Raw genomic sequence first — 24062 nt, 5'->3', positions numbered from 1 at the left:
AACGAATCCTTCCCACATAGAACAGCTGCCGCTTGCGTTCCAAAGCTGGACCACACGTTATTCTGCATTACTTCAGTGGAAACTTCTGGATGTACATAACGCGTTGCATGTTACTCATGTGACACGTGCACCCGATGCGGTCGGAAGTGACACGTGATATTACTTCAGCCAGCGTCCGCCCACGGTAGCTGAGTGGTCAGCGCGACAGAATGTCAATCCTAAGGGCCCGGGTTCGATTCCCGGCTGGGTCGGAGATTTTCTCCGCTCAGGAACTGAGTGTTGTCCTAACCATCATTATTTCATCCCCATCGACGCGCAAGTCGCCGAAGTGGCGTCAAATCGAAAGACTTGCACCAGGCGAACAGTCTACCCGACGGGAGGCCTTCAGCCAGACGGGAGGACTTCAGCCAGTCACGAAGTGCAGGCGGCGGCGAGTGGAGAGAGAAAGATTGCCGTACGTTCGCTGTACAAAAGGTGATCGGCGATTGTACCTTCAGGAAGCGGTGTAGCCGGACAGCCGTGGCGTGGTGCTGGGAGCGACGTCCACACCTGTCAGGGAAGCGGCCTCGGCATTCCGCCAGCAGCTGCAGCAGAGAGGTGATGCGCGCGCCGTCCAGGGAGAAGGACAGCACCTGAAAAGTTACAGCAGGGCTGGCTTCAGCCACCTTGTCTACCACGGCCCGCCTGCGAGGCTTCTATCTCCATGAAGTTCGAGTCCATGCCACTAATACGATGTTGTTATGTCGTTTACATTGCATAACAGCACTTGTGGGATAAAGTTCCTCAAGTGGTGCCCTTTAAGCGAGAATTGCTATACTTGATAGGGTAATTCAAATAACATATGCTCTCAACCAGTTTCCACATAAATACAAAATTTTTATTTCAGATTGGGTTTTCAATCTTTTCTGGGTCTGTACCTCCGGAACGATTAAGACGTTCCTAATCCGTGCCCACTATAGGCCAAGTTTACAATGAAGCTGTTTCACCTGCCTAATATCGTGTAGAACCCCCGCGAGCACGTAGAGTCGACTAATGTCTGGAGCAGTGCTGGAGGGAACTGACACTATGAATTCTGCAGGGCTGTACGACGGAGTGAAAATCTCTTCTGAACAGCACGTAGCAAGGCATGCCAAATATGCTGAATAATGTTCATGTCTGAAGAGTTTGGTGGCCAGCACAAGTGTTTAAGTCCGAAGAGTGCTTCTGGAGCCACTCTGTAGCAATTCTGGACATTTGCTGTGTCGCATTGTGCTGCTGGAATTGCCCGAGTCCGTCGGAATGCACAATGGGCGTGAATGGATGCAGGTGATCAGACAGAATCGTTACGTACGTGTCACCTATCAGAATCGTATGTAGACATATCAATGGTTCCATATCACTCAAAATGCATACGCCCCACACCATTACAGAGCCACCACCAGCTTAAAAGTTCCCTGCTGGCCTGCAGGGCCCATGTTCTCATGAGGTTATCTCCATACCTGTACACCTTCATCGGTTCGATACAATTTAAAACGAGGCTCGTCCAGCCAGGCAACATGTTTCCAGTCGTCAACAATCCAATGTCGTTGTTGACGGGCCCATGCGACTCGTAAAGTTTTGTGTCGTGCAGTCATCAAGGGTACACGAGTGGGCTTTCGGCTCCGAAAGCCCACATCGATGATATTTCGTTGAATTGTTCCCACGCTGACACTTGTTGATTGCCCAGCACTGAAATATGCAGTACTGTACAGATGGGTTGCACTTGTGTCACGTTGAAAGATTGTTTTAACTCGTTGTTGGTCACGTTCATGCAGGACCTTTTTCCGGCCGCAGCGATGTCGGAGATTTGATGTTTCACCGGGCTTCTGATATTCAAGGTTCACTCATGATGGACAATCCTCACTTCATCACTATCTCGGGGATGCTGTGTCCCATTGCTCGTGCGCCGACTATCACCACATTCAAAGTCATTAAATCCTAATAACCTGCCATTGTAGCAGCAGTAACCTAACGCGCCACACCAGACTATTGTTGTCTGATATGGGCTTTGCCGATCGCAGCGCTGTATTCTACCTGTTTACACATCCCTGTATATGAATACGCGTGCCTTTACCAGTTTCTTTGGCGCTTCAGTGTATTTGGTGGACAGTAAACATACGTTCAACTAGTATTTCCTCATTTTTATCAAAACTTATTAACACGCTCTTTATTAAACCTCTTCGCTCATGCCATCGTTATTCCTTCGGAACCCACAAGGACCTAGTGGACTGGCCTTTCATACCATGTTTTTACCGGATATCGTTTTATCTTTATTGAAGCCATATGGTAGATGATATATCTCAGCAAGTTTGTTGGCAAATTTCAATTTCAGTAATACACTCCTGGAAATGGAAAAAAGAACACATTGACACCGGTGTGTCAGACCCACCATACTTGCTCCGGACACTGCGAGAGGGCTGTACAAGCAATGATCACACGCACGGCACAGCGGACACACCAGGACCCGCGGTGTTGGCCGTCGAATGGCGCTAGCTGCGCAGCATTTGTGCACCGCCGCCGTCAGTGTCAGCCAGTTTGCCGTGGCATACGGAGCTCCATCGCAGTCTTTAACACTGGTAGCATGCTGCGACAGCGTGGACGTGAACCGTATGTGCAGTTGACGGACTTTGAGCGAGGGCGTATAGTGGGCATGCGGGAGGCTGGGTGGACGTACCGCCGAACTGCTCAACACGTGGGGCGTGAGGTCTCCACAGTACATCGATGTTGTCGCCAGTGGTCGGCGGAAGGTGCACGTGCCCGTCGACCTGGGACCGGACCGCAGCGACGCACGGATGCACGCCAAGACCGTAGGATCCTACGCAGGGGACCGCACCGCCACTTCCCAGCAAATTAGGGACACTGTTGCTCCTGGGGTATCGGCGAGGACCATTCGCAACCGTCTCCATGAAGCTGGGCTACGGTCCCGCATACCGTTAGGCCGTCTTCCGCTCACGCCCCAACATCGTGCAGCCCGCCTCCAGTGGTATCGCGACAGGCGTGAATGGAGGGACGAATGGAGACGTGTCGTCTTCAGCGATGAGAGTCGCTTCTGCCTTGGTGCCAATGATGGTCGTATGCGTGTTTGGCGCCGTGCAGGTGAGCGCCACAATCAAGACTGCATACGACCGAGGCACACAGGGCCAACACCCGGCATCATGGTGTGGGGAGCGATCTCCTACACTGGCCGTACACCACTGGTGATCGTCGAGGGGACACTGAATAGTGCACGGTACATCCAAACCGTCATCGAACCCATCGTTCTACCATTCCTAGACCGGCAAGGGAACTTGCTGTTCCAACAGGACAATGCACGTCCGCATGTATCCCGTGCCACCCAACGTGCTCTAGAAGGTGTAAGTCAACTACCCTGGCCAGCAAGATCTCCGGATCTGTCCCCCATTGAGCATGTTTGGGACTGGATGAAGCGTCGTCTCACGCGGTCTGCACGTCCAGCACGAACGCTGGTCCAACTGAGGCGCCAGGTGGAAATGGCATGGCAAGCCGTTCCACAGGACTACATCCAGCATCTCTACGATCGTCTCCATGGGAGAATAGCAGCCTGCATTGCTGCGAAAGGTGGATATACACTGTACTAGTGCCGACATTGTGCATGCTCTGTTGCCTGTGTCTATGTGCCTGTGGTTCTGTCAGTGTGATCATGTGATGTATCTGACCACAGGAATGTGTCAATAAAGTTTCCCCTTCCTGGTACAATGAATTCACGGTGTTCTTATTTCAATTTCCAGGAGTGTAGTTACTCTGTAGAAACTACACTATAACGTAATTATATGATCTACTAATTCATCTTCCATCTCTGTTCTCGTATCAATGGTTCAAATGGCTCTGAGGTCATCAGTCCCCTAGAACTTAGAACTACTTAAACCTAACTAACTTAAGGACATCACACACATCGATGCCCGAGGCAGGATTCGAACCTGCGACCGTAGCGGTCGCGCGGTTCCAGACTGAAGCTGTATTTGGAATATAGTGAAATATCAAGTAATATGTTACGATGACTTGTACGTAGGAAGGCGTTGTCATTTATTAAAAGGTGCATAGTAATTCTGGGCGAGTGCTATTGCCACTAACAACGGGAAGGCCACTACGTTGGGATCATGGATTTACTTCAGACTTTGTACACCTTTAATAGACCATTAAAACAAAATACTGTGCAAGTAGTAAGGTGCACTACTCTGGCAATTCCGAGAAAATCGTAAGAGAAGTTTTACTCGACTATTACGTCACTGATGTATTGCTGCGAAGGGACAGGTGATGAGGAATCGTGGTGAAGTGGTTATCATTCGCCGATGGCAAACGGGTCTTGGGCGAGGTGGCGGTTGAAAACCTGCTTCTACTTACTGTTTAATCTATATTTTTTCATCACTCATCACATTATTTAATTTGTATGACATTTGAGAGATGATATAACGAAAAAACCACATTTACTGTAATGAATTTCATGTGTTTGACTAGTTACTATTTGTAATTAATTTTTCAAGGAATAGGGACAGGCTTGGGAAGAACAAGCCAAATCTCGATAAATAATGATGCGAACGACGTTATACACAGTCAGTTATATAGTAAATCACAATGTGCCAGATCACGAGAGTAACGTCGGATGTGCTGTCGACATCACGCAGGATGGTATTTGTCATATAGACTTGGAAAGAATAAATTGAAACTTCATGCAAATACACTTTGTTTTTTCATTGTATTACCTCTCAAATGTCATACAAATTAAATAATATGGCCAGTGATGAAAAAAGAAATACACTCCTGGAAATTGAAATAAGAACACCGTGAATTCATTGTCCCAGGAAGGGGAAACTTTATTGACACATACCTGGGGTCAGATACATCACATGATCACACTGACAAAACCACAGGCACATAGACACAGGCAACAGAGCATGCACAATGTCGGCACTAGTACAGTGTATATCCACCTTTCGCAGCAATGCAGGCTGCTATTCTCCCATGGAGACGATCGTAGAGATGCTGGATGTAATCCTGTGGAACGGCTTGCCATGCCATTTCCACCTGGCGCCTCAGTTGGACCAGCGTTCGTGCTGGACGTGCAGACCGCGTGAGACGACGCTTCATCCAGTCCCAAACATGCTCAATGGGGGACAGATCCGGAGATCTTGCTGGCCAGGGTAGTAGACTTACACCTTCTAGAGCACGTTGGGTGGCACGGGATACATGCGGACGTGCATTGTCCTGTTGGAACAGCAAGTTCCCTTGCCGGTCTAGGAATGGTAGAACGATGGGTTCGATGACGGTTTGGATGTACCGTGCACTATTCAGTGTCCCCTCGACGATCACCAGTGGTGTACGGCCAGTGTAGGAGATCGCTCCCCACACCATGATGCCGGGTGTTGGCCCTGTGTGCCTCGGTCGTATGCAGTCCTGATTGTGGCGCTCACCTGCACGGCGCCAAACACGCATACGACCATCATTGGCACCAAGGCAGAAGCGACTCTCATCGCTGAAGACGACACGTCTCCATTCGTCCCTCCATTCACGCCTGTCGCGACACCACTGGAGGCGGGCTGCACGATGTTGGGGCGTGAGCGGAAGACGGCCTAACGGTGTGCGGGACCGTAGCCCAGCTTCATGGAGACGGTTGCGAATGGTCCTTGCCGATACCCCAGGAGCAACAGTGTCCCTAATTTGCTGGGAAGTGGCGGTGCGGTCCCCTACGGCACTGCGTAGGATCCTACGGTCTTGGCGTGCATCCGTGCGTCGCTGCGGTCCGGTCCCAGGTCGACGGGCACATGCACCTTCCGCCGACCACTGGCGACAACATCGATGTACTGTGGAGACCTCACGCCCCACGTGTTGAGCAATTCGGCGGTACGTCCACCCGGCCTCCCGCATGCCCACTATACGCCCTCGCTCAAAGTCCGTCAACTGCACATACGGTTCACGTCCACGCTGTCGCGGCATGCTACCAGTGTTAAAGACTGCGATGGAGCTCCGTATGCCACGGCAAACTGGGTGACACTGACGGCGGCGGTGCACAAATGCTGCGCAGCTAGCGCCATTCGACGGCCAACACCACGGTTCCTGGTGTGTCCGCTGTGCCGTGCGTGTGATCATTGCTTGTACAGCCCTCTCGCAGTGTCCGGAGCAAGTATGGTGGGTCTGACACACCGGCGTCAATGTGTTCTTTTTTCCATTTCCAGGAGTGTAGATTAATAATTAAGTTTGAGTGGGAGTCGAACCGTCGCCTCACACACTTTTATCTGGATCTTCACTTTGTATATGAGAAATTTTATGGCCGCGGTTTGTGTAAAATGCAATTGTAAACCTCTATTCGTATTTTAAGGAGCACCTTCCAAACGTTGAGTATTTATTCTTGTAAGATTCATGGTCTATCATTTGTTTTAGAATTTATTTAAATATTCTGAGGTGTTAACTGCGAGTTTAATAACTGCTTTGGACGGAGTCGTTTAAATTAAGCTAAATTTGGTCAAAATTATTATTTCTTATTTCCATGGCGGGAATGTTTTATTATTGAAGAAAAAGTCAAGTCCGGATTTCTTCAGTATTTTAAATAAATTTCTACATCTACATCTACATGACTACTCTGCAATTCACATTTAAGTGCTTGGCAGAGGGTTCATCGAACCACAATCATACTATCTCTCTACCATTCCACTCCCGAACGGCGCGCGGGAAAAACGAACACCTAAACCTTTCTGTTCGAGCTCTGATTTCTCTTATTTTATTTTGATGATCATTCCTACCTATGTAGGTTGGGCTCAACAAAATATTTTCGCATCCGGAAGAGAAAGTTGGTGACTGAATTTTCGTAAATAGATCTCGCCGCGACGAAAAACGTCTTTGCTTTAATAACTTTCATCCCAATTCACGTATCATATCTGCCACACTCTCTCCCCTATTACGTGATAATACAAAACGAGCTGCCCTTTTTTGCACCCTTTCGATGTCCTCCGTCAATCCCACCTGGTAAGGATCCCACACCGCGCAGCAATATTCTAACAGAGGACGGACGAGAGTAGTGGAAGCTGTCTCTTTAGTGGACTTGTTGCATCTTCTAAGTGTCCTGCCAATGAAACGCAACCTTTGGCTCGCCTTCCCCACAATATTATCTATGTGGTCTTTCCAACTGAAGTTGTTCGTAATTTTTACACCCAGGTACTTAGTTGAATTGACAGCCTTGAGAATTGTACTATTTATCGAGTAATCGAATTCCAACGGATTTCTTTTGGAACTCACGTGGATCACCTCACACATTTCGTTATTTAGCGTCATCTGCCACCTGCCACACCATACAGCAATCTTTTCTAAATCGCTTTGCAACTGATACTGGTCTTCGGATGACCTTACTAGACGGTAAATTACAGCATCATCTGCGAACAACCTAAGAGAACTGCTCAGATTGTCACCCAGGTCATTTATATAAATAAGGAACAGCAGAGGTCCTAGGACGCTTCCCTGGGGAACACCTGATATCACTTCAGTTTTACTCGATGATTTGCCGTCTATTACTACGAACTGCGACCTTCCTGACAGGAAATCACGAATCCAGTCGCACAACTGTGACGATACTCCACAGGCCCGCAGCTTGATTTGAAGTCGCTTGTGAGGAACGGTGTCAAAAGCTTTCCGGAAATCTAGAAATACGGAATCAACTTGAGATCCCGTGTCGATAGCGGCCATATGCGAATAAAGAGCTAGCTGCGTTGCACAAGAACGATGTTTTCTGAAACCATGCTGATTACGTATCAATAGATCGTTCCCTTCGAGGTGATTCATAATGTTTGACTACAGTATGTGCTCCAAAACTCTACTGCAAACCGACGTCAATGATATAGGTCTGTAGTTCGATGGATTACTCCTACTACCCGTCTTAAACACTGGTGCGACCTGCGCAATTTTCCAATTTGTAGGTACAGATCTATCGGTGAGCGAGCGGTTGTATATGATTATTAAGTAGGGAGCTGTTGTATCAGCGTAATATGAAAGGAACCTAATCGGTACACAATCTGGACCTGAAGACTTGCCCGTATCAAGCGATTTGAGTTGCTTCGCAACCCCTAAGGTATCTACTTCTAAGAAGCTCATGCTAGCAGCTGTTCGTGTTTCAAATTCTGGAATATTCCATTCGTCTTCCCTGGTGAAGGAATTTCGGAAAACTGCGTTCAATAACTCCGCTTTAGCGGCACAGTCGTCGGTAACAGTACCATCGGCACTGCGCAGCGAAGGTATTGACTGCGTCTTGCCGCTTGTGTACTTTACATACGACCAGAATTTCTTCGGATTTTCTACCAAATTTCGAGACAATGTTTCGTTGTGGAACCTATTAAAGGCATCTCGCATTGAAGTCCGTGCCAAATTTCGCGCGTCTGTAAATTTTAGCCAGTCTTCGGGATTTCGCGTTCTTCTGAACTTCGCATGCTTTTTCAGTTGCCTTTGCAACAGCGTTCGGACCTGTTTTGTGTACCACGGGGGATCAGTTACATCTCTTACCAATTTATGAGGTATGAATCTCTCAATTGCTGTTGCTACTATATCTCTGAATTTGAGCCACATCTCGTCTACATTTGCGAAGTCAGTTCGGAAGGAATGGAGATTGTCTCTTAGGAAGGCTTCTAGTGACACTTTATCCGCTTTTTTAAATAAAATTATTTTGCGTTTGTTTCTGGTGGATTTGTAAGAAACGGTATTGAGCCCTGCTACAACGACCTTGTGATCACTAATCCCTGTATCAGTCATGATACTCTCTATCAGCTCTGGATTGTTTGTGGCTAAGAGGTCAAGTGTGTCTTCGCAACCATTTACAATTCGCGTGGGTTCGTTTACTAACTGCTCGTAATAATTTTCGGAGAAAGCATTTAGGACAATCTCGGAAGATGTTTTCTGCCTACCACCGGTTTTGAACAAGTATTTTTGCCAACATATCGAGGGAAGGTTGAAGTCCTCACCAACTATAACCGTATGAGTGGGGTGTTTATTTGTTACGAGACTCAAATTTTCTCTGAACTGTTCAGCAACTATATCATCGGAGTCTGAGGGTCGGTAGAAAGAGCCAATTATTAACTTAGTTCGGCTGTTAAGTATAACCTCCACCCATACCAAACTTCGACTTCACTACAAGATAAACCACTACTGACAGACACAAACACTCCACCACCAATTCTGCCTAATCTATCTTTCCTGAACACCGTCTGAGACTTCGTAAAAATTTCTGCAGAACTTATTTCAGGCTTTAGCCAGGTTTCTATACCTATGACGATTTCAGCTTCTGTGCTTTCTATTAGCGCTTGAAGCTCAGGGACTTTCCCAGCACAACTACAACAATTTACAACTACAATTCCGACTGTTCCTTGATCCAAGCACGTCCTGTATTTGCCATGCACCCTTTGAGATTGCAGCCCACCCCGTACTTTCCCGTACAGGCCTTCTAACCTGAAAAACCGCCCATTCCACGCCACACAGCCTCCGGTACCCGTGTAGCCGCCAGCTGAGTGTAGTGAACTCCTGACCTATTCAGCGGAACCCGAAACCCCGCCACCCTATGGCGCAAGTCAAGGAATCTGCAGCCAACACGGTCGCAAAACCGTCTAAGCCTCTGATTCAGACCCTCCACCCGGCTCTGCACCAAAAGTCCGCAGTCGGTTCTGTCAACGATGCTGCAGATGGTGAGCCCTGCCTTCATCTCGTAAGGAAGACCGGCAGCCTTCACCAAATCAGATAGCCGCTGGAATCCAGAGAGAATTTCCTCAGATCCAAAGCGACACACGTCATTAGTGCCGACATGTTCCACCACCTGCAGCTGGCTGCACCCTGTGTTCTTCATGGCATCCGGAAGGACCCTTTCCACATCAGGAATGACTCCACCCGGAATGCACACGGAGTGCACACTGGATTTCTTCCCCTCCTTAGCCGCCACATCCCTAAGGGGCCCCATTACGCGCCTAACATTGGAGCTCCAAACAACCAATAAGCCCACCCTCTGTGACTGCCCGGACCTTGAAGGCTGAGAATCACCCTCTGAAACAGTGCAGGTAGCTGCATCTGGCTCAGATGTGTTTTAAGTACTATGTTTTTCAATGGATCCTATACCTTAACATTTCTCCATCCTGCTCTATATCATTTCAGTACTTCACAAGTTCCACTAAGCATAGTTTCTGGGACGAGGAAAGAAGTAAGGCACGTACATTTAATTTAAGTGGAGTGCAGTGAAATGACGTGTTACAATGCTAATTGTAATCATACGCTAATCTAAGACGTTGCATTCAACAGTTTTGCTGAAGATACTCTTCAGTGCACTAGGAGTTACCCAATAGAAAGTTCTTTAATTCCGTATTAAACTGCACTACTTTGCCTACATGACCGTTCATGTGCTCTGGTAAGATGCTGAAAACGAGGGCTTGCTGAAAGGTAATGCCTCCGAAATTTTTTTTCTGTTCTCAATATCGATTAACGTATTACATCTGATGCATATTACTCGGTCGACTTTCCCGCTTCGCTGCCTCAAGCTGGAACTGTCTGCCACTAGAGGGCTCATAAGTGTAACGTGTAACACGGCGGTGTGTAACGTTAACTATGTCGGCGAGTGAGAAACTGCGTGCTGTAATCGAGTTTCTAGCTGCAGAAATCGTCCCTCCTATTGAAATCCATTTAAGAACGAAAGCTGTGCTACAGTTATGACTGTATGGACATCAATAATGTGCGACGTTGGATTGTTCGTGCTCGTAGTAAGGGAAACGGTGGTGCCAACCTCAACGTGAGTGACAGAATTCAGATTGGACGACGTTGTAGGCAATCGACCAGGCTCACTGGAGTCGGGTTGATGAATTCATCAGAGAAAATCGTCGGATAACGCAGACGCAGATCGCAGGTAAGTGTATCATATAAGCACTGTAGAACTGTAGTACAGAAAACTGTGTACACGATGAATACCTCAAATATTCACACCTGACATAAAACCGAGCCAACTGAACATCTGTCACAATTTCGTTTGCGTTTTGAGCATGAGGGAGAAGGATTTCTCAACACTGAGGCAAGTGATAAAAGCTGGGTTCATCATTTTAACCCCGAACGCAGGAGAACAATCACCGACGAGAAAAGTAGAAGAGCATGCCAGCAGGAGGCAAAGTCATGTTAACAATATTACAGGATGTTCAGAGTGTGGTGTATTTGGAATTCGCACCTAAAGGCACCGTCATAAGCTACGCAAGGTACAGCCAGACCCTCAGAACACTGAAAGCACGAATTCGAAGGGTCCACACTTGGAGCATTCTCTCCTTGAGCATGACACGGACAGTCCTAATCTGTTTCCATAACTTAAAGGACACTTCGCTTTGATAGGATGAAGCAGCTCAGACAGAGGTGCGGTTGTAGCTCCGTCAACAAATCAGTCTACAGCGACGGTATCAACAAACTGGTCTCTCGTTGGGAGAAATGTGTTCGTCCCTAGGGTGACTGTCTTGAGAAATAAATATGTAGACATGAAGAATAAAGATGTAGAAAGTTAATAGAGTTGGTTTTATTTAAAAAGCTTCAGGAGTTTCGACTTAAAACATTCGGAGGCATTATTTTTCAGCTCGTCGTCGTAGAATGTCTATGGCAGAGTTTTATCTTAAGCCGCCAGCGCACGAGACGAGTTAGCTAACGTGGCGTACTACATGTCTTGTGACGTCGTGTCTTGCTATTTCACGACGAGAAGCCATTTCGAAACATGAAACACAAAATAATTTCTGCGATATATTGGTAACGTGCCATGTAAAATACAACCAGTAGGAATCGAATGGTTCGAATGGCTCTGAGCACTATGGGACTTAACATCTGAGGTCACCAGTCCCCTAGAACTTAAAACTACTTAAACCTAACTAACTTAAAGACATCACACACATCCATGCCCGAGGCAGGATTCGAACCTGCGACCGTAGCGGTCACGCGGTTCCAAACTGAAGCGCCTAGAACCGCACGGCCACTCCGGCCGGCAGTAGGAATCAAGAACGCTCCGTACGTCACAAGTAGAAAACAAGACGCCATATTGTAATTGTGTTCAGCAGAAGCCCATATTCGGTGGTTTTTATGTTATACCTTACACCCTATGAATATATGTTGTTTCTAAGCACCAGCACACTGAATATCTCGAGAACGATTCGTTATTGCTACGATTTGCTGTAATAAAGTGACGGGAAACTTCATATTGGTTGTTAAATAATGTTCGTATTCAGTTATTTTCGCGTTATAACTTATGAGAGTAAGCTATTTTAAGGCAACGACCCACTGAAGATTCAGGAAAACGTGTCGTTATTGTTAGGATATCTTATAATTAAATGTCAATTAATAACACTTAGGTCATTATGTCTTTAAAAGACAGTGACATGAAATACATGAGTGCTAGCAACTCAGAGCAGTGTATTTGGTTGACCAGCTGTGTTGTGGAACCGCTGGTGGAGTAGAGAGTTCGAATCTTGCTGTGCACAATTTCTTTTCACGTTTGAATTTTCTAAATGGTCTTGGGACTTTTCTATGAAATTCTTAGAAATAATGTCTGCAATATTTGATGTTACGTAAATATAAGTGCGCTCTCTGTCAGTAGCGAGTTTGTTCGATTTGTTGTTCTTTTATAAGATTATGTCCTCACTCATTGGAAATGTAGCTTAAATTTTTGGCCGATTCCATGTTCAGAAATATTGAAGCTTTTATTTATGTATACAACATACACTGATCATCCAAAACATTAATATCACCGATTTTCTGTCGATGTAAACCCGCCCAAGCAATAGTAGTGTCACCTGGCAAGGAGTGACTGCTAGTCAGACACATGCACGGTACCTGCAGGATCAGGGACCGTGTTGTTTCTGTGTAGATCGGGGAAAGCGTGCGATCTATCTAACGGGGCGGGGGGGGGGGGGGAGAGGGGCGGCAGACTGCGATAGGCCGGAGTCTCGGCACGAGCAGTTCCTAAACTGCATGACTTGTCAGGCGTTCGAGAAGTGCTGTAGCGAGTGCCTTCAACACGTCGTGAAATCAAGGTGAAACCACGCCCAGAACCTCTGCGTTGGGCGGCCAGTCCTCGCTAAAGAAGTCGGACGTCGTAGACTAGGCACACTGGTAAAACAGGAAAGGCAGCAAACTGTGGCCAACTAACAGGCTTTGATGCTGGGCAGAGTACAAGTGTGTCTGAACATGCAATGCAATGAACATTGCCAACATTGGACCTCTATAGCTGATGACCTATGCATGTACCAATGTTAACACCACGAGATCGGCAAATACCACTGACTTGGGCACATGACCATTGGCACTGGACGTCGTTCGAGCAAGGCACCATGATGGCCAAGGAATATGATACTCTGGTTGCAGACCATGTACGCCCCTCCATACTGATCATGTTTCCCAATGGCAGTGACATTATTCAACAAGATAATCCGCCATATCACAAGCCAGAAGTGTGTTGGAGTGGTCCGAGAAACACAGTGACGAGTTACAATAGATGTGCTGGCCCCTACTTTCCACACCAGAACCTGATCGAACATATCTGAGATGTGGTTGAATGTGGTGTCAGAGCTCAACGCCCCCTCCGCACAACTTATGGGAATTAAATGACTTGTGTGTGCAGATGCGGTGCCAACTTCCTCGGGCGACCTACCAAAGCCTCACTGCTTCCATGCCACAATGCGTTGCTGCCGTTAGCTGTGCCAAAGATGGAGATACTGGCTATTAGCTAGGTGGTCATAATGTTGTGGCTGATCAGTGTAACTAGCATGTGATCAAAAGGGGAAACGTGCGTTTAGTACATCTAATGTAGGATTTCTATGCACGTCCATTTTCGTGAACAGCCTGTATGGTTTGTGAGCCAAATAAGCCGACAAGTGCCGCTGGAGAGCGCTGAGAGTGCAAAATAAAGTTAACCAGCTCGCCCCATTTTCCGACGACCCCTTTGTGTCACTGGCTATACCCTCTTTGTGCACGGCAACGTTAGCTGCCTCGTCCCGTGTACATTTTGCACAGAGCCTACTGAGTGGCTGGCTGACCTTGACAATGAGGCCAAAGCAGATGAAGGTGTTGTAGGCGTTGAAGGCGAGCTGCGGCAGGTCGTCAGGGGTGTCCATGACGAGGTTGGTCGCGCAGCCCAGGAGGAGGATGACGTGGCCCAGCAGCACCCCGCATAGTGCCAGGCGGTGGGGGCGGCGCCGACCCGGAGGCGGCAGCCACAGCCCCAGCAGCCGCAGGCCCCTCACCACGGACGCCACTGGCCACACCAGCTCCTCCATCTGCGCATGCGCAATACGGAACGAGCTCTACAATGTTTAGCCTACCTACTGGGGAAATGTGCTGTATAGTTGGTACCCCTTCTGCGCGCAGTCGCGTAAGGCGAGTAATTTTTACAGCATTCGACGCCCACATATTTACTACCATTGAAACACAGTATTGGCTGTTAATGACAACAGGTAGGAAGACTGGAGGTATCCTATGGTGAGGACAGCATGAGGCTACGGAGCATAGTGGAACTGCTTCACTGATGAGTAACTCACAACATTGCTACAGTGCTAGTGGTTTTGATACAAAGCAGAGAAATGCCAACGATAAACAAAGAAAACATTGCATTATATCTACAATAATAGCCGCCGAACTTGACATTTCGTCAGAACGGAACCCAAGGAATTTCTCAGAGTGAGAACTAAGTGACAGATGAAATATTAGCGATTCTGCAAAATGAGTCAGTGGAATATGTGGTGTCGTATACGTTCGACTTTGTGGGCAATGTACATGAGGAGTACAGTGATGACGATACTTGCTTAACAAGTGAAAGTGATACTGAAATAGGTGTGGAGCCATGGTTCAAACAATGTCTCTGAGCACTATGGCACTTAACTTCTGAGGTCATCAGTCCACTAGAACTTAGAACTACGTAAACCTAACTAACCTAGCTAACATCACACACATCAATGCCCGAGGCAGGATTCGAACCTGCGACCGTAGCGGTTGCGCGGTTCCAGACTGTAGCGCCTAGAACCGCTCGGCCACTCGGGCCAGCGTCGAGCCATGTAGTTCATCATCATTGTCGGACAGGGGACCACAAATCCCGTCCCAATAACACATTTGAATAAGTTCGTAGCAGTATGACTGTGTAGTGCATAGGAAAAACTACGGATATTCAAGGGAGGACAAGGCTAATTTGTTACAAAAATTGGTGTTGCCGCGTTGCAAGGATGTTCGATACATTTTATAGGATGTGCATGATAGTGAACTACTACGGTATGCACATTAAACAGCGCGCAACAAAGATTACAGTGATTTAAAAGGAAGCAGTAGATGGTTGCATAACTTCAAATAGTGCTAGAAAATTGGAAGAAGTAGGATAACGAAATTTCAAAGTGTCAGCTTGACGATGCACTGAAAACTACGGAATCGGCCCGAAAATTTGTAGATGAGGCTAACAAACTTACCCCACCCTTCAGTAAGGAATTTGTTTTCAACATCAACCAACCAGAATTTTAAGAGGAAACACTTATGAAAGGGATCCTGGAAATTAGAGGTACCAAGAGAATTGTATCGAGACCAACTAACATCAGTGGCTTAACGTATTGAAATACAATTACTCCGACTGTTAATCTGGATCGTAAATTGGCTGGTAAGTTATTTATTGTGCTGCAAGCAGTTGGAGGTGTTCTCCCCTCTACGATTCTTTCTCGTGTGCATGATATTGTAAGGACAGTAGGGAATATTTACGTCACAGCAAGAAAGATTGGGAAAATGGGTATAAGAGAACTACAATTGTGGTATGAGCACTGCTTTTGGCTAATACTGGTCAAAATTATTTGCTTTTGCTTGATTCCTGGTCTGCGTATAAAACTCATACCCCTTTAGAGCAAACTATCCCCTCGGAAAAGATTGTGACGTTGCAGTTCATACCCCGTGGAACCATTGGACAAATTCAACCTCTGAATTCTTTTATTTCCTGTGCCTTGTATTATCGCACTATCTGCAGCAGTGCCTTAAAGAATAGCCGGTTTGCCGGCCGTGGTGGCCGAGGGGTTCTAGGCGCTTTAGTCTGGAACCGCGCGACCGCTACGGTCGCAGGTTCGAATCCTGCCTCGGGCATGGTTGTGTGTGATGTCCTTAGGTTAGTTAGGTTTAAGTAGTTCTAAGTTCTAGGGGACTGATGACCTCAGATGTTAAGTCCCACAGTGCTGAGAGCCATTTGAATAGCCGGTTTCACGATAACCCCCACGACAGACTGATTCGCATTCGGTTGCATGCCATCACATTCCATCAGTTCTCATCACCCCGTTACAACAACATGATTGTCTACGATTTCTTTAAGAGTGAACACCTATCTGGACGTCCTGCACGGTTTATACCTCCCAAGGATTTCGCCTTCAGTCTTGATGGTGTGAACCATTGTGATAACTGCGGCGCGCCATTTTTCTTTCGGTGTTTATGCTGCAAGTTAATGGTTTGTTCTGAACATTTCTTGAACGTTGACGATGTCCATTTTGTGAAGTGTAATACATTCATCCCATAGAAGGTTGATCTCTGCACCTCGTAAAGACTCATTTTCTGTCGCTCTTCTGATGCTCATGGTGAGTCATTAGCAGCTAATGTTTTTCCTGTCATAATTGTTGACGCAACACTTTCAAATTAACCTTACTGAAGACTGTACTTACGACCACGCACTCAGTGGTTGCCTTGGAATAAAGTCTGTGCGGACAAAGAACTTTCTGCCAAGAAGTCGTATGTGCACCAGTATCTTCTCAGCCGCTTCGCGCTCTAAAATAATATCTATAAATAGGCCGTATGCAGAATCACGATGTGCGGAGGTCTTGGTGCTCGGTTCCTGTCGAAAGTTTCGGGTTTAGTCCAAACAAACGGACATTTGTATAGACAGTCGAACATATGTCTTACTGTAGCTATGTTGCAGTATCTTAGGCAAGGTTTGAGCAAGATTTGAATGACGAACCGGTGCTGGCGTCCGGGCAAGTTGTGCGAATCGATTAATTCCTTTTGCAAAAGATTTTTATTAGACTGAAATTAATGCTCAGCTAATGCACCGCTATGATTTTACAGTCACCTTCGTTCGTCTTATTCGTCCAACAGCAATTATCCTTAATTAACTTTGGACTCAAGCGAGACAGGTGGTTCAAATTTAGTCCACAGGTGTCTTAGATCTTGGGGTAAGATAAATTTTAACCATTTGATAAAACTCTTGCTTCGTTTGTATTTTACGCCCAAAAAACAATTTTTTGGAAGGTTTTTGAAGAGCCCTACTTCTATGCTTTCATCTTGTACGAACCTGTTAAAATTTTGTAAGGAGGTAGACAAATACAAGTACTTATTGGTGGTCCTTTTGTTTGTGGAAGTTTTATTCGTTGCCACGATGAAGTGGTCTACATTTTCACATAAAATACATGTAAAATCCGGTTCATGTGAATCGCACCTGTTGAGACTGTTTAAAGTGATACAGCTGCTAATAAAAATGTATTTTTACGGTAATTATAAGAAGCGTTTGCAAAAATCTTTCAGCGTTCTGGTTTCACGTGCGAAAAATCACGCGTCTGCACATGAAAATGCGTTTCGTAGAAATGCGTTTCATTTTAACCGCTGCATTGGATATAATTTAAAAAATATCTAGTTATTTCAGTTGATTATCGTAACGTTGTTTATACGTTAAAGATTTTATTCACTAGTGGCTTAAAATCATTAAAAATCTATATACGTGCAAAACAATGCATGCACCAAACCAGAATTATGCCCACCCCTAACAAAGTAATTTACTGTTTGAGCGAGCGTTAAAAGATTTTTCGATGACAACGTAGAAAATTAAACAAAGCCAAAAGTTCCTACAAAAATAATCCTCATAAAAAGTTCTCCTCGTTAATAACAAATAAAAAATTGATTACTGCGTTTTCTTCAAAAACTACTATGCTACTTTGTTGATGTTGTTGTGGTCTTCAGTCCTGAGACTGGTTTGATGCAGAAGCTGCATGCCCTCGGGAAAAAGTACGGCCGTAGTTTCCCCTTGCTTTCAGCCGTTCGCAGTACCAGCACAGCAAGGCCGTATTGGTTAGTGTTACAAGGCCAGATCAGTCAATCATCCAGACTGTTGCCCTTGCAACTACTGAAAAGGCTGCTGCCCCTCTTCAGGAACCACACGTTTGTCTGGCCTCTCAACAGATACCCCTCCGTTGTGGTTGCACCTACGGTACGGCTATCTGTATCGCTGAGGCACGCAAGCCTCCCCACCAACGGCAAGGTCCATGGTTCATGTATAATTCAGTACGAATTGAAAAGTTGATACTATTTTGTCATGCATGAATTATTTAGGATTTGTTCTGCTTATTTCAGTCAATTATACTTAATTCGGACTAGTTGTTCCAACATTCTGCGCCAAAATTATTCATGTGAGTTTCTTTACCAGCGGTTTCTTAATTTTCAGTGCCCATAACTGCATAATTTAAATGAACAATGACAAGAATTTTAAGATAAGAGACAGTAACAAGACGTATGTTTTTGAATAATTTATTATTTGTTGTGCGAATGATTCAGTTTACGATATTGTAAGCCTTATAACTAAGTTTATCTATGTAATATGGTTGTTTCTACGTTTGTCTACGTACCATAAACTATTTAGATGCGTTATTATACTATACTTTGCTCAGTATTTAACATTTAGTTTGCTATCGTATTTACTTTTGCTGTTAATTTGTACAATGTATAAAGAATTTATGATTATTTTTCATATGTTTGGATATGGGGACTCATGCACACTCGTATATGAATAAAATTTAAAACAATTAAAAGCCACAAAACAGAAGAACAGAATTATGTAAATAATAAAAATTAAAAAATGTGAAAAAAATAAACAGGGAAACCCCGACGGGCAAGTGACCTTTAATGTGGTGATGAGGCTTGTGTGCTCTGAGGTGTGGTATCTCCTAGCGTATTTTTCCTTGTGAATATTCTTGAAACATGGACTTAATATTTTTCCGTAATATGTGATAAACATTGACTTTTTTATGAGGAGTGCATCGAGTGAAATGACAAAGACAATAAGAACTATTTATTATCTGTATAGACAATGACTAAAGAAGAGAATATATACTCTGTTAACTTTCATTTCTGATAAAAGAGAAGACATTGTACCTTTTCGAGTAGTACTGCTGACCTAGCTAGGTGTACTCTTCCTACGTTCCATATTAAGAGGTCTCTAATAAGTGTGATAATTGCTAATTCATAAAAATCGTTTGCAGAATACAAAATTGTTATTTGGTACTGTTGAAACAATCTTTTATTTAAAGGAGAATTGTGTTCTCTCCTGTAGCTATTAAAAGTGTTATTAGTTACGATCTTACCCTACAGTTGTCCGCCGTTACTGTCGGTACAACTACATTTAGTAATTACGGCTCTTTTAGCCCCGATATTATTTAGATAACTAATTTAGATCATGGGTGTATGAACATATGAAAGTGTATCCGTATTTAATTTCGTTTTCTGATGCAAATTTTTCCGTACTGGTCCAGGTATATTGAATACGTCATTTTTCACGTAGCCGTCATTACAGAGAAATCTGTAACTAAAAATATGCATCATCCAATTAAAATTAACAAACCAACGTGCTACTAATAAATATACATGCATACGATCCCTAAATTTTCAACCCCTGAGATCAAAAGAGATCGTGTTCATATGCTGTTTTTTCTTTGGTTTTAATAATGTATCTGCACGATAACGTAACTTCAATAAAAACAACAGAGAAATAATTATAATCAATTATTTAGCACACCGAAGTGTGTGTAAAAAGATTTGTCATGAACGTGATTAACCATTACCTGTTTAAAAGACAATTTTATAGAACACTTTACTGTTACACTACAAATAGATAATTCATTCGTATTTACACTTACATACAATATATATATATATATATATATATATATATATATATATATATATATATATATATATATAAAGGAGAATTCTGTTCTTTCCTGCAGCTATTAAAAGTATTATTAGTTACGATCTTACCTAATCGTGATATATATAGGACACAGTAAGCTATACTGGAAATGTTCAATCACAGCTGGCAAGTCAATGTAGAGCCATACTAACAAAGCCAAACTCCAGCAACGTGGCTCGAAAGACAAAAACGATGCTACACCAGATCAGTTGTCGCGCGAGTCAACAGAAATCTACATAGGTTGCCAAGCTATGGCGGTCTAATGTTAAAATTACGGTAGAGAAAAATTTAGGAACAGAATTGACCAGTACTCACGTCGGGAACAAGCCGAGATGGTGTTTGTCTAAGGCCAAGCATATGGAAACAGTCGATAAGCAGCACGGCTGTACCAAAACAAGTACCCTCACAGACACTAACCACATCATACAACATTTCAAGCCCTTTTTGGGCGTTCGTGTGATCATGGGTCCTGTCAGACAGACGAATTTGTAGGGAAGGGGGGGTCTGTGCATACTCCAGATTTGGAGGACCTCGTTCTACAGGCTATTGAGACGAACCCTAGTACAAGCTCCAGGCAAGTGGCCCGCCAACATGATCTAATTATGTGTATCCCGCATGACAACCACTACTATACCTATGGAGGCCGCTTTCAACATCTGTTGCGACGTGGATGCGATGCAGCACTGTGCTGTGTTCCAGGGTAATTTGTTGTCGTTCCACGCATACCGTCCGTTTCCGGACACATGTTCATAGGACCTATTTTCCTCCGCTTCTGGTCAGGAGTCCGTTGCTACAATTTGTCGGTTTTATTAATGTTCACAGTGTTTATATATCATCACAAGGCTGAAGAGCATACTTGTAACAGCTAGAAAAGTTTTTCGGGGGGATAAAATTTCTGGCTGAGATGAAGAGGGTGGGTGGAGCTTATTCCTGGGGGACGCTACAACAATTTTGCGATTTGTAGGGGGGGGGGGGGAGGAAGGATTGATTCTTTCCTGAGGGTACCATTTCTCTGCTATATGTGTAAGAACAAATAGGCACAAATTAGGTGCTTACAGAGAGTGGTATGCATCTACAACAGGAAGTATCTGAGAGTGGGGTTGGCATCTCGTATAATAGGAGGTACACTACTGGCCATTAAAATTACTACACCACCAAGATGACGTGCTACAGAGGCGAAATTTAACCGACAGGAAGAAGATGCTGCGATATGCAAATGATTAGCTTTCCAGAGCATTCACACAAGGTTGGCGCTGGTGGCGACCCTACAACGTGCTGACATGAGGAAAGTTTCCAACCGATTTCTCGTACACAAACAGCAGTTGACCAGCGTTGCCTGGTGAAACGTTGTTATGATGCCTCATATAAGGAGGAGAAATGCGTACCATCACGTTTCCAACTTTGATAAAGGTCGGATTGTAGCCTATCGCAATTGCGGTTTATCGTATCGCGACATTGCTGCTCGCGTTGGTCGAGATCAAATGACTGTTAGCAGAATATGGAATCGGTGGGTTCAGGAGGGTAATACGGAACGCCGTGCTGGATCCCAACGGCCTCGTATCACTAGCTGTCGAGATGACAGGCATCTTATCCGCATGGCTGTAACGGATCATGCAGCCACGTCTCGATCCCTGAGTCAACAGATGGGGACGTTTGCAAGACAACAACCATCTGCAAGAACAGTTCGACGACATTTGCAGCAGCAGGGACTATCAGCTCGGAGACCATGGCTGCGGTTACCTTTGACGCTGCATCACAGACAGAAGCGCCTGCGATGATGTACTCAACGACGAACCTGGTTGCACGAATGGAAAAACATTTTTTTAGGATGAACCCAGGTTCTGTTTACTGCATCATGATGGTCGCATCCGTGTTTGGAGGCATCACAGTGAACGCACATTGGAAGCGTGTATTCCTCATCACCATACTGGCGTATCACCCGCCGTGATGGTATGGGATGCCATTGGTTACACGTCTCGGTCACCTCTTGTTCTCATTGACAGCACTTTGAACAGTGGACGCTACATTTCAGATGTGTTACGGCCCGTGGCTCTACCATTCATTCGATCCCTGCGAAACCCTACATTTCAGCAGGATAATGCACGACCGCATGTTGCAGGTTCTGTACGGGCCTTTCTGGATACAGAAAATGTTCGATTGCTGCCCTGGCCAGCACATTCTTCAAATCTCTCACCAATTGAAAACGTCTGGCTCGTCACAATACGCCAGTCACTACTCTTGACGAACTGTGGTATCGTGTTGAAGCTGCATGGGCAGCTGTAGCTGTACACGCCATCCAAGCTGTGTTTGACTCAATGCCCAGGCGTATCAAGGCCGTTATTACGGCCAGAGGTGGTTGTTCTGGGTACTGATTTCTCAGGATCTAAGCACCCAAATTGCGTGAAAATGTAATCACATGTCAGTTCTAGTATAATATATTTCTCCAATTAATATCCGTTTATCATCTGCATTTCTTCTTGGTGTAGCAATTTTAATGGCCAGTAGTGTATACCTGAGTGGGGATGCGTACATCTCAAACTTTAATGACAAGGTGGGGATGCAAGCATCCTAAACTTTCATGACACGTTGTGTCATAAAGCACGACATCAAATATGCCGTGTTGGATGCGTGATGGCATGTGTCATGTTGGACATGATATAATGTGTCATGTACTCTAGTTGACGTGATGCATTATATTACATGATGTTGGTACTAAAGCTAACAAGTAAAAAAGCTCGAATGTGTCAAGATGTTTTGATTTAAATGTCTTTGAACCTGCCTGATAAATCTAAAAGCTAGTTCCCTTCTGTTACATCCCTAACTCTGACTCTGACAGGAGCATTTTTCATTCTGGTGATACAATGAGGTAAGGCAACGGAGCAGCCGACATTGTCCTCTTGCTTAGATCCGTCTACACCTACAACAATACTCCGCAAGCCACCTGACGATGAGTAGGGGAGGATACTTTTAGTACCACTACCTGATCCCCGCTACCCTGTTCCACTCGCGAATGGTGCAACGGAAGAATGATTGTCGGTAAGCCTCTATTCTAATTTCTCGTTGTGGTCATTTCGCGAAATGTACATGGGAGGAAGTAATCTGTTGCCCGCCTCTTCCCCGAAAAGTACTCTCTCAGAATTTCAATGGTAAACCTCTCCGTGATGCACAGCTCTTCTGCCACTGGAGTTTGTTGAACATCTCTGTAACGTACCCACACCCAATAATAAGCCAGTTGGTTTAGAATCTAAATCGGAAACAATTATTACAAAAGGTTTTATTGTTTTAATGACTTCATTTGTGGCCCACTATGACTATTCTAGGTTCCCTACTCCCCACCCCAACTCCGGCGTTGTGCTGGTCGTGAGGTTTAAAAATGTACCCAGAAACGGAGTATCTTTCGGTTTTACGGTTATATCTCGTAAAGGACTTACAATGTCGAAACATTGGTCCTATTAAAAGTCGTAAGGCATTAGATTCTGAATTTAATGAGACCAGACGCATATTTTTTGGACCACCCGTTCCCAAACCAGTGCTCATCAAACTTTGACAGACCCATCCAATATCAAAAAATGATTTTGTAAAGAATATAATGAGATACGTATACTGGCCACACAAACGGCAGCCGGTCCTTCGCCTCACTCAGTCCAGCCTTTCACACTTTCCTGTCATCTGAATCTTCATCTCCCAGACCCAGTGTCTCCATATCTCTCATGATAATGAGATCCACTCAACCGATACTAAGATGGAGACAGGATAAGAATCACAGTTCTTGAAATTAGTTAGCGATGATTATAGTTCACAATAACAGAAGCTGTAGTTAAATGCATGAAGATGAAAAGGGAAAAAAACAGGTAGGTTCACAAATTTCACAGATGACGACGTTTGACTGTCGTTGGGCCACTCGTCTCCTCAAAGTCTGTAATTTTCGTCACCCTTTACATGCAGTCCAGGTCTTTGTCAACATCTGGTTCATCAGTTTCTTCCGGTTGCAGTTGATACGATTCAATGAGTACTGAATCCCAGCCTTCCCATACCAACAAGTACCTGCACGCCCATTGTTGCACTTGCACAAAATTGAGGATAGAATAGACTG

At 45.0% G+C, this 24062-nt stretch overlaps 1 protein-coding gene across 1 annotated transcript in view; it reads right to left on the bottom strand.

The window, feature by feature from the left end:
- LOC126204272 (odorant receptor 33b-like) overlaps positions 1 to 24062 on the bottom strand; it is a 140101-nt gene that overhangs the window by 81472 nt on the left and 34567 nt on the right. The window contains exons 2-3 of the mRNA XM_049938661.1: positions 14043 to 14282; positions 492 to 632 (exon numbers count right to left, since the gene is read on the bottom strand). Of these exons, the coding sequence (XP_049794618.1) occupies positions 492 to 632; positions 14043 to 14282 (381 nt within the window). The remainder of the gene's footprint in view (positions 1 to 491; positions 633 to 14042; positions 14283 to 24062) is intronic.

This window comes from Schistocerca nitens, chromosome 9 (assembly GCF_023898315.1).
Source record: "Schistocerca nitens isolate TAMUIC-IGC-003100 chromosome 9, iqSchNite1.1, whole genome shotgun sequence".
Lineage (NCBI taxonomy): Eukaryota > Metazoa > Arthropoda > Insecta > Orthoptera > Acrididae > Schistocerca > Schistocerca nitens.
Note: the sequence above shows the minus strand (reverse complement) of the source record. Positions and strands in the feature narration are given on the sequence as shown.